Source organism: Ciona intestinalis, chromosome 4 (genome assembly GCF_000224145.3).
Source record: "Ciona intestinalis chromosome 4, KH, whole genome shotgun sequence".
Taxonomy (NCBI): domain Eukaryota; kingdom Metazoa; phylum Chordata; class Ascidiacea; order Phlebobranchia; family Cionidae; genus Ciona; species Ciona intestinalis.
The window spans coordinates 2,683,662-2,694,752 of NC_020169.2; the positions used below are offsets into that span (position 1 = coordinate 2,683,662).

General features: G+C 37.8%; 3 protein-coding genes across 3 annotated transcripts; 1 reads left to right on the forward strand and 2 right to left on the reverse strand.

Annotated features, from left to right (window-relative positions):
- Window positions 1-333: 333 nt before the first annotated feature.
- Window positions 334-5,443, forward strand: LOC100176277 (cyclin-dependent kinase 5 activator 1-like). The gene is made up of 4 exons (XM_002126707.5): window positions 334-501; window positions 788-935; window positions 3,627-3,740; window positions 3,846-5,443. Exons 2-4 carry the CDS (start codon window positions 867-869, stop codon window positions 4,821-4,823), a joined length of 1,161 nt encoding a protein of 386 aa, XP_002126743.1. The 5' UTR covers window positions 334-501; window positions 788-866; the 3' UTR covers window positions 4,824-5,443.
- Window positions 5,444-6,300: 857 nt separating this feature from the next.
- LOC100178594 (fructose-2,6-bisphosphatase TIGAR-like) lies at window positions 6,301-8,942 on the reverse strand. The gene is made up of 6 exons (XM_002127154.5): window positions 8,770-8,942; window positions 8,134-8,240; window positions 7,911-7,997; window positions 7,495-7,615; window positions 7,322-7,435; window positions 6,301-6,601 (listed from the first exon to the last, which is right to left on the reverse strand). Exons 1-6 carry the CDS (start codon window positions 8,910-8,912, stop codon window positions 6,388-6,390), a joined length of 786 nt encoding a protein of 261 aa, XP_002127190.1. The 5' UTR covers window positions 8,913-8,942; the 3' UTR covers window positions 6,301-6,387.
- A 2-nt stretch (window positions 8,943-8,944) lies between these two features.
- LOC100176274 (glutathione S-transferase C-terminal domain-containing protein-like) lies at window positions 8,945-11,087 on the reverse strand. The gene is made up of 2 exons (XM_026834082.1): window positions 10,038-11,087; window positions 8,945-10,006 (listed from the first exon to the last, which is right to left on the reverse strand). Exons 1-2 carry the CDS (start codon window positions 11,037-11,039, stop codon window positions 9,137-9,139), a joined length of 1,872 nt encoding a protein of 623 aa, XP_026689883.1. The 5' UTR covers window positions 11,040-11,087; the 3' UTR covers window positions 8,945-9,136.
- Between the last annotated feature and the right edge of the window lie 4 nt (window positions 11,088-11,091).

Here is an 11,091-nt window from a genome sequence, read left to right on the forward strand (position 1 = left end):
GTATGAAAACTAAAATTTGTTTTACAGTTTGTTAGTTGTGCCTGTACAAAAAGGCAGAGCAAGCTCTCTCAGTTATTTAAATCACTTATTTGACTAAATAACAATAGATACAGTTGATTTTTATAGCGGGCAACCGGATGGAGGGGATTTGTCAGTCCAGGACAGTTTACATAAAGTATTGAGCGTGCGAGGTTCTCTCTAACACCATCACCAGGAAACGACCGTTCTCCTTTTTTTCTTTTTCATCACGGCGTTAGTTCATATTTGCATCGTGTGTTGTGGATCAGTATGCAGTTACAGATTCAGCAGACACTCGCACAGAGGGATACAGTTGAGAACTACATAAGTTCGTATGTTTGGAATATAACAATGTGCTGACTATATACCTTCTATAGTGGTGTATAGGTACCGCGTAGCATGCATGCTGTCATAATCAACAGTCTGCAAAACAGGAAACAGTATCTGTTTACGTCAATATGTTAAACCAGTTGTTTCCTATAGAGCTTGCCAATAGCTGTTATTATGTGCATTTTTATAAATGGTACGAAGAGGCGCATTAGATTTCGTTTTCGATTTGGCAGATTTAAACCCAATGCATTAAAAGGATCATGTCAACGCTTGCAAGGGGTACAAATTTTTACCGATCGATTTCTGCTGGTTTGCGCAATCCCAGTGGTACGCAGACTAATATATCTCGTGCTGAATATTCGATCGTTCAGTACAGAATCAGCGCCGCATGTCCAAACAGTCCTTTTACTGAAGGAAATTAAGACAATGTTCTTTATACAGAACACACAGTAGGGGCTGATATAGAAACTGCATGTTCGGAAGTTAAGTGATTTTGAGTCAAGTCGTGATCAAACAACATGGGGAATACTGTTACTGGAGAAGTTCATAGAGACCAACGCATTTCAAGCATCGAAAACTTGAAACAGGTAATAAGATATGTATGAGTTATAAATAATATAACGTCGTGTAAGTACTAACAGCAAGGACTGCTAATTTGGAGAAAAGTTGACAAAAAAACGCCCAAAATAGCGTTTTTTTTGTATTGTTCAAGGACTCAAAAAGACATCACCCTTAAATAAGTCACCACGTAACGTTCTATTTTTACGACGAATAAAAACGTTTATATTCATCCATTCTATATGATATAAATCGATTTCGGTTTTCTTTGTATATTATCGACATTTTGGGGGGAGGTTAAGGTCACCATAAATGAAACTGTCGCCGTTTTCCGTGGGGCTAAACTGCTCCCAATTGTCTCGTGCGCCCGACGGCGGGATAGCCGCCTAATGAATAATTTAAAGCCAACTTTAAGAAAAACACTGAGCCGGGACGTCATTCACCGCGCTGCGGATCGATCGCAATCGCTGGCTTATTGTATGTGGAAGCCAAATGAACGGTTCGTTATTACATCGCGAGCAGCACAATTCTATGGACCGCATTCGAGCCAATAGCTCTGTTTGCGACATTGACGTGGCGTCAGATAATTCACAACAATGTCATATAAGGCCCTGCTATATTGGGCGTTTTGCGTCGGTCCTCGCAAGCACACAGTGCAGTAAACAGGATGTGATCGCTTGTGAAACGTACTACCACGTAAAACTCGCTCTTGCATTGAAAATGCTTGAGAAAACTCTTACGCCAGCAGCTCGTACCAACGCGTCATATAATAAAAACTAAAAGTAACTCCATCGCTTGGTATGTTGTAGTGTCGCCGTTGTTTTGAAGTCGGTGTTTGAATGCCCCTCGTGAATTCGCAGAGGTTAAAAATAACACCAATGTTAGAAACATAAATTTGCAAGCATAATAATAATAATGAGCCTATGGTTGTCCCATTAGGCAACTAACTAACGAATGTGACGCAATTAACGAATCCCGGGTGTCTATCCAAAAACAGCACAGTCGTGCAATTACTCTAACTATAAGAAAAAGCAAAGAGGCGTTTCGCGAAAACCTATTCGAAGATTTTATAATTACTGGAACTGAAGTGTATTTCTTAAGCAGAGACACTGTTTGATCAACAGAGAAACGAATCCTTGCGTGTGTTATATCACGACTTGGCAAATGTACGTAGGTTCATGACATCAGTGTACTAGACATGAATTGATTGGCCAGACCAAATGTTTAGTGAACGACAAAAACGTGCAACACGCCTAAACCATGCGAGATAGTGTAATACATAAGTCGAACTTGCCACAGCACAATTCAATTACTAACAATTTCGACAGTTTTTGACAAATTACGAAATATCAAAAGGTTGCAACGGGTAGGCTTTCAGAATGCCTTCGTTGCGCATTAGTAGTAGGCGTTCTTACTTCGAATACGCAGTAACTGACTCCGGTAGGCGGATATTTGCCCCATCCACAGCGGAGGTGGAAAACTGTTGTTTTTTCGGGTGATTGCGTAATGTGCGCATTCTTTATGAATAATAAGAGGAATGTGACGTACCCACAACACGTATCCAACTTCCGTAAACAGAAAACGTCACAAGAGGTATGTGTGACGTCATCGATATAAGAAGCTGTATCTTTTAAGCACGTTCCTATAATAAGTAATATTCAGTAATGGAACATATGCGATGCATCCAGGAATGCTTTTTCCCTATCGAAGCACGCATTCCCAAAGGGTTGGTGGGCTATAAAGCAACCGGCTACGGTTAGCCCGTTTCTATATAAATATTCGACCACGGTCACGTATCTGATCCTCAGGGGACCCAACTTCAATGCGTGCGTGTTCATGCGAGTACGACCGTTTTCATTAGTCCTTTGACATTCCATTCCGCCAATATCGATAAGGTGACGCCTCCAATGAGAAAACAGATTGGTCTGTACGATTTCGCGTTCCAATTTGGAAATGGCACACGTCGTTGTTTTTAATTAACCAACGAATTTCGAATTGGTTACCAGCAAGCGCTGACAGCGCAAACAGTTGAATTTAATCATCAAGCTGGTTTACGAACGCAGTAAAGCGGCTTATGCTTTACGCACTCATGATGAATAGATGCGTTTTGCACCGGATGCACAGGCCAGTGGTGTCATATCCTTTATATGCAATTTAGTTCGAAGCAAAGCCTGCAGTATTACACGTAATGAAACCGACAGTCGTGTAACGGTTAGGCCTGCACTGCACACCTTACGCAATCACAACATCAGACCGCTGTTGTTGTTTATGCTGATTCGGCGCTGGTAAACAAGTAACTGGTAGCCCGGTGTTTTGAGAAACAATTATAGATAAAAAAGAGCGGCCAACAGTTGCAATAACAAAACGCTGCTTAACGTTATCGAACTTAAAAAATCCAATTCGCTTTTAATATTAAAATATCCCTAAGAAATCGATAAGTCCGATTGAAATCTGGCTGTAAAATACGGACAATGGGATTTTTTGAAGAAGGCTTTACTTTTATGATTAAGATTCGATGACGTGGTCTTCTCTATCCGGTCGATATGTTTCACTTTCAGCCGAGGCATGCCTTTAATCTAATGCGTGTAGAACCACTGCTAAAATAAAGGTTTAGGAAGGCAGTATAAACTGCAACACAAATATTTAAAAATTCCTAAAAAAAAACAAAGTTTCTTGGTTCTGCCTTTTGAACTTTATTTGATTTCTCAATTTTGTTGCAGATTCCTTTCATTGAAAATGGCCACGGACGAAAGAAAAGGTCAATCATATTTAGCAGTTCGACTTGGAAACGATTGGTCGAGTCAACAAGAAGGAAAGGCGGCAAAGGTTCCAAGGTAATTGACATTACAAATAACAAACTCTGCGAAAACACAGACGGCGTTTGACTGTTACTGCATGCAAATACTGAAAACAAATTATAATTGATCATTTCTTTACAGGTCAACCCGTCACAATCGTATCCTGATGGAACTTTTTACCAAACACACAACGGTAATGTGCTATCCCGCCACCCAAACGGTCTGCCATCTGGACACAATAATAGCATCAAGAAGTCGCAATCTCTGTACGTGATTAACACCAAAAGCGGTGTTGTAGACACTAAGCCTGTATACCAGCAGCCAAAAGATGAAAAAGTAGACCTGAGCAATCAAACAAAAGGTGGAAACGCAAACACCAATGACCGTCTTGGTCTTCGACAGGATAAGGTCCAATCTCGGGATAACAATGAGATTCGGGCAAAAAGAAACGATTCTATTAAAGGAATCAAAGAAGATGCCGATAGCAGGACCCAGGTTGTCCAGAATAACAAAACCTCTCGCGATGCAAAACAGGCGAATCCTGCTGCTCCGCCACGCAAAGTCGTCATTCAGGCCTCGACGCCGGAGTTGCTGCGTTGCTTGGGCGAATTTATTTGTCGCCGATGCCGCAGAGTGCCGGATATGGAGCCAAGTGATGTGATTACATGGCTTCGTGGCGTGGATCGTTCCCTGCTGCTACAAGGCTGGCAAGACATTACTTTTATAATGCCATCGAGCGTCGTGTTTGTGTACATGCTCTGTCGCGAGATGGTGCCAGAGAGCACGACCTCTGTTTTCGAAGTACAGTGTATCGTGTTGACGTGTTTGTACATGAGTTACTCGTACATGGGAAACGAGATCTCGTATCCTCTACGACCGTTTCTAATCGAGCACGAACGGTACGCATTTTGGAATCGCTGCTGCCGCATCATGGACAAGTTATCCGGAAAGATGCTGCGCATAAACAACGACGCACAATTCTTTACATCAGTCTTCCGCGACCTGAAAGCGTACAGTGGACCCACTGCTCCAAGTGCTCACCACCAGCCTTCCCGACCTGTCCAGCCACACCGATCATTAAGTATGAGAGCTATTACTGTTGGTGGAAGTGCACGGTGACCTGTAGCAACGTTCGTAAACTGTCCAACTTAAAGCCAAGTGTACGGCCAAGCGCATCTTTACAAAACTGAGCGTTGGGACTAAGAAAGCTGAAGCGACGAACACCGAGATCGGCTTTTCGGTCGAAGTTTCAGCAGCGTACGCTTTATAACTCGATTTCCAGTGTGAACAAAACCGCATTGTATTCCTTGTGTTGTAGACAAGTCGATATTATTTTACCGTTCTTTCCCCGAATTCAAAATACGGTTCCTTACGTTATCTTCAAATATTTTATCTAAACGAGAATCTGAGGGGTGCTGGACCGGCCCTCGGCCTCCAAAGTGCAAATTTTATGCCAGTTTTACTCGAAAAACGCTGGCCTGGTTTTTGTGCGAACAAACTGCGCCTGGTTTTTAGGGCGTGGGAAAATTTAAAACGACACTGTGTCTAGTTCTATTGCACGACCACCCATCGCGAGTCCCCGAAAGGCAAGTTCTCCTACTATGACATGGGAACATGCCGAAATGCAATTTAAGTGTGGTTGATCGCGCATCTTCGAGATGTTTTCTTCACAATGTATTGTTTTTGTTTTTCGTGTCGTACCATTAACTATGAAATAAATAAAATTTACCAAAGACAAATTCTTTGTATTCACAATAGTCAACAAAGCTAGTTATAAGACTATGATAAGGCACTGCTTTGTTATAAATAGATAAAATGTAGTTTAGTTGTTTTGTGCAAATTTGAACATTTACCTTAAACCAGTTTTAGACATTATGACCTGCGTAGTATTTTCCATTGATTACCGTGTAGTTACTCATACCAAACCTTAAATTAAAAAGGTCCTACTACTTAAAAGACACACGAGTCATTATACTGAACTGTGCAAATGGGTAAATGCATTGAATGACTCTTAGTGTATACCATTTAAAGCATAATCTCTAGAATAAATACCAACAGTATGATCATAAGAAATAGCCTATGAGAGAAAACATGACATATCCGATGAGAGAAAACATGACATATCCGATGAGAGAAAACATGACATACACTTAAATATAGAACAAAACAGACCCTGCAAAGTACTAACAAGGAAAACATAATACAATTTGACATTGAAAACAAATGTCATGAAATCCTAATGTAAAAAGAGAGCTCAAATGACCAAATTGACTTAACCTTATATTCTATTTAAATATACAAACTATATACCAGCCAAATTTGCCTATTCTAAATTGACATTCCAAATGGAATAATATTTGTTTAAACAAAATGGCTAATCATTTTACGAATTTGAATATGAAGTAACCAGTAACCACATACGGAAACTTCCGCTAGTAATAGCCACTGAAACAAAATAATTTTCTAATAACACAGAAAAAAAAAATTCCTAATAACACCAAAATGTTTTTTCTCTGAGAACTGTGCTAAAGACTGAAATTTCTTTTGCATTTAGTTTGCAGTACTGAAGTATGCGGTTTAGAGTTTCACAAAAAAAAAAAGTTTTCAATTGGTCTAATAAATAACGAAAAGTTTGAAAATAATAAGCTAAATAATGCATTAAATCAAAGCACAGTGATGTGTGTCAAGCGGTTACATTATAAGCAGTGCATTTCAAAGTGATTCCTTCAAGGCACCTGTCAACAGTTGTTGCTGAAGAGCTACTGGCATCTAATTGAAAGGAATTTTCATTTTCTTCAATTGAAGGCAGTGTAACTTCAAAGCAAGCCTTAGCGCAATTGACCATGAAACTTTGTAGAATGTAACGTTGTAAAGGACATCCAAAGTCAGTGTGAAACCTGTAAAAATTGTGGTTGGTAGTTTTTAAATGGAAATTTGATAAACAAAAAATAAAAATATTATAATTTGTAATACAGTACAACGGAGTAAGATGGGACACGTTTAGCACATAATTTCCAAATATCCTGATCGTGTTTTAAACAATTAACAACCGTCAATGGGAGTCGCGAGGACCAAATGAGACAAGAAAAAAGAATGAAAAATGTTCCATCTTTCCCCACCCTACTATATAGCTCTTTGAGTAAAAATTCAATAAACAAAACAGAGGAATATAATAACTAGTAAAATAAGTTTATTTAAATGGATTATTTGTAAAACATATAACATAACTTTTATTTATCTCTTTGGTTATATAGTAGAGTGGGGGAAGATGGGACAACTTTTTATTCTATTTTCGCGTTCCATTTAGTGGTAAATATTAAATACAAAAATATTCAATAAACTACAAAACTGTAGCCTCATGACTCCCATACAACGTTGTTACCTTTTTGGAACGCGATCAGAATATCTGGATATTATACGCCAAAAGTGTCCCATCTTCCCCACCCTACTGTATTACTTAAAACTACTAACAGATCGGACTGGATAGGAGCAAAACAAATTAAGTTTTATTCTTGATAAGCTAGGTCCAATGGACAAATATCAAAATTGTAAAAAAAGTAATTAACATTAAATATAGCCAATTCAAGACAAATTAAAAATGTAGATTAAATACATACATTCTTATAGTGCTCCTGATGTAACCACCATGGCTGACAACCAAAACATTTGGACAAACATTCATATTTCCACTGTTTGGTTTCCAATCTTGACAGAGTGTTTTACAAAGGTCACTGCAAAAAAAACATATTTAAAACAGGTCTTATATTTTTCAACCATTTTTTAATCGTACATAAAAAATTCTTTTCCACGCACAGATACTTCATGCATGCTCTCTGCTCCAGGAGGTATGAAGTCAATTTCATCTAGACCGGCTGCTTTTGCTGCTTTATGAAGGAAATGCCATGGTTTGCCTATAGTTGCCATTATAGCGTTTTAGTAATGAAAACATACAGCAGTTATGGTGTGTAAGTTGAATTTGAAAATCTACAATATATATGTACAGATAATTTGTGTTTACAGATAATGCTGCTACCATTGTTCTGTATCAATCTTTGTCAACATTCGTTCATATATTTATGATAACAAGTTAAATTAATTCATTTTTTACTTATACCATATTTCAATCTTTTAATTATCGAGCTGTTTTTACTATTGTAAAATGTATTAAAAATGCACATTGCAAAAAAAGGTGTAAAATCTTGTAACCTTCCATTGATCCAAACTTTCGTTCACGAAGCTTTTTGTCAACTTTTATCAAGTCTTTCACATCTGACATCTTGTTTGAAGATGTTACTGCAATAACGAAACACTTATTATGCTCCATACGCTACTTTCATACTTTAAGTCCGCTTATACAAAAAACATTTGAAATAGACAGAAAATATTACAAAAAAAGTGAAACACAAATAATTTTAAACAGTTTTCTTACCATGTGATACTGCATGCTTGTTTTTTTGCAAAAGAATCGAACAAGTATGAAACGCACGGTCTAAATCACTGCTGTATATGTGAGTGTACTTCTCATTCTGTAGATGCCTAAAATGCAGTTGGATTATGAGTTAATGGAAATTTTAAAAGGAGCAAAATATATAGTTGACCTTTATGGTACTGTGGGTGGGGGGTAAGACGGAATACTTTAACACAAAATATCTCATAGGCTATTGCCTGAATGTGTTTAAACAATTAACAACACCTTTTATCATTTAGAGACGTAAGGATGTGAGCAGTGGTGCAGCCAGAAAAAAAATAAGGGGGGTTAATCAAAAAATCCCCCCCCCCAATTTTTTTTAAAATATTTTTTGGGGGGTTTAAAAGGGGGGGGGGTCATGACCCCACTGGATGTGAGTATATAAAGACAAGAGTAGAGAATAACAAAATAAAAATATCGAATCTTTTTTCCACACCACTATACAATAAAATTTTGACTTACAAAATCTCTTTAATTAATGCAACAAATACATAAAGATATACTAAATCGGAAAGTTTTAATACGATACTCACTGTAAGATTAAAACATATGCCAGTAAAACAGTTTCTCGGTCAATGTAAGCCATAAAAAACTCACTTTCCAATTTCAGATGCTTGCTGTTGTCCAGTTTCATTCAGTGGTGCATTCACATGACCTTGCAACACTCCTTCCAAGTTAAGATTTGTCTCACCGTGGCGAACAAAAGTTAAAAAAAACTTTTCAACCCCATTTTTAGACATCACAAACTAAAAGATATATATATAGCAGGCTATCTAAAATACAAACTGTTTGTCAAAATTGTCCCAGGATAAAATGCTAGTCATAGTGGTACTGCCTACAGCATCAAAAACATTAAAAACAATAATGAGTGAAACATGAATAAAAAAAACGTTTTGGAAGAATAAAACACAATTAGAATTTTATTTAAAATAATAAATCAAAATTATAACATGACTTTCAAAAATCAGTTCTTTACTCCAACAATCAAATTGTTTTTTGGCGAACAATCACCAGGTTGCATGGTGTATATGCTGGTAGTATATCCTTTAGTCTTAGCATATTCTATCCTATCTGTATCCACAAGTCCCATGCACTGTTTACCCTGCTTAGCTTTTTCTGTGTCAAAGTTCCAGGATGTCTGGTCTCCTCCATGTCCAAGGAGCACAAGTTGTTCATAAGTAACATTATGCGATTTAAACTTTTCACTTTGTGGGTAGCACAGTGTATTAGTGTTTTGGATTTTACCATAGCAACAAGGAGATATTACGAAAGATGCTTTCTGATCAATGCATTTTTGTAAGACCATGTCAGTAGCAACACCACATGCATGTAAAGCTATACCAATATCAAACTTCTTCATAAACTGATCAAGATTGCACTGATAAATCATTATGTTTTTAAGATTTAATTCCTGGATCCTCTGCATGGCTCTCTCCAATGATTCTTCCTTATTTTCAACAAGGATGATTTTGCACAAGGGAAGTAGATGAGCAAGAACGATACCAACATGTCCGCCTCCGCTGCAGAAGTCAACCAGTACATCCCCTTCCTCACATACTTTCACAACGCACCCCACAAGGTTTTCAATCTGATGACATTTCCTAGAAGCTCTTGCAAGAGAAAGTTCACCTTTTGTAGGATGAACACCCGAAGGTAATTTTTTCCAATTTAATACAATGTCTTCCCGACTAAGATTTTCAAACTCAACATAGATATTGGATGTTATCTTTTCAATTAGACCTGGCAGATCACGTCGTAGAGTTATATCAAGCAACTTCTTGTTAGACTTGCTTACTGTATTGTTGTCTTCGGTACCATTACTATTTAGTGAGATAGGGTGTATGTGTGCGCTATTTTTGCTCTCAAGTTTTCCGACTGTTGCAACTCACACTATTGTGTAGTTCTAAGACTTGGTATGTACCATTTTCAAAGTGAGTGACTTTGTTTCCCACATACTTAGACACATTAATCAAATTTACACCACAGAGCGACGCTGCACATGTGACATCCTTCATACTTTGAAGCCTATGGTACCAGAGAAGAATTAACGGCATGTGATTTTTTAGTTCTTGCAATTTGTTCCTAAAAAAATGGGTAAAAGCATGAACGCATGGAAGCAGTGCTAAATCTGATACCATTAGTTCAATTCCTTCAGCAAATACATGCTCCATTGGTGGCAAATCTTTTGTGTTAACAACTTTCCTTTTAGTTCTCATTTTTTTGTGCGGAGGTTGTTCAGAAGCATTTACATTCTCCAATCTTTCAAGCACGATTCTTTGCCATTTGTCCATGTTGTGAATCACAATCGGTTTGCTCATGTGATCTTCAAAATCCAAAATGGCGGACGGCAATATTTTCACAGAGATTTGCGTCATATCCCAATGAGAAGATATCCACTCATCAATTACTCTAGGGGCAGCAACTTCGCATAGATTAGTTCGCGAGCTAATTTCAGAAGAAGCTTTAAGACAGCACTGCTTATGCCCCAACAGTCTCTTCAGCAGTTTGCTGCCGTTTCCATGCTTTAACATAAAATGAATGACATATCTTAAAACTTGGCAAAGCCCTGAAATAATCTTCAGCCCTTTCTTCACAGAAACAGATGGCAATGAACATGCCGCAATATCTTCTGGTAGTTTATCCCAGGAAATGTAACTTACATTGTTAAAGACGTTTTTTGGAGCAGAAAATCCACAAGTCGCAAAATGACCATTTTCGGTATGATCAGTAATTAAACAAACGTTCACGTTTACTTTTCCACAAAAAGCGGCAACTAAAAATATAGCTTGAGCCGAGTTTTTAAACATTCGCTGGTCTGTTGAGGGTAGTACAAACTCTCCATCAATATATATAGTGTCGTGGTCCATTTTCAACAGTTTTTATTAAATTACATAAGAAAGTACAAGCACCACGTTTTCG

Coding starts and splice junctions, on each gene's coding strand:
- LOC100176277 (XM_002126707.5), top strand. CDS start 867: ATGGGGAATACTGTTACTGGAGAAGTTCATAGAGACCAACGCATTTCA. Junction 936..3,626: donor GCATCGAAAACTTGAAACAG/GTAATAAGATAT, acceptor ATTTTGTTGCAG/ATTCCTTTCATTGAAAATGG. Junction 3,741..3,845: donor AAGGCGGCAAAGGTTCCAAG/GTAATTGACATT, acceptor ATTTCTTTACAG/GTCAACCCGTCACAATCGTA.
- LOC100178594 (XM_002127154.5), bottom strand. CDS start 8,912: ATGTCTAAAAATGGGGTTGAAAAGTTTTTTTTAACTTTTGTTCGCCAC. Junction 7,998..8,133: donor CAAGCATGCAGTATCACATG/GTAAGAAAACTG, acceptor TCGTTATTGCAG/TAACATCTTCAAACAAGATG. Junction 6,602..7,321: donor ATCAGGAGCACTATAAGAAT/GTATGTATTTAA, acceptor CAATTTTTACAG/GTTTCACACTGACTTTGGAT.
- LOC100176274 (XM_026834082.1), bottom strand. CDS start 11,039: ATGGACCACGACACTATATATATTGATGGAGAGTTTGTACTACCCTCA. Junction 10,007..10,037: donor GTTGCAACAGTCGGAAAACT/TGAGAGCAAAAA, acceptor CACATACACCCT/ATCTCACTAAATAGTAATGG.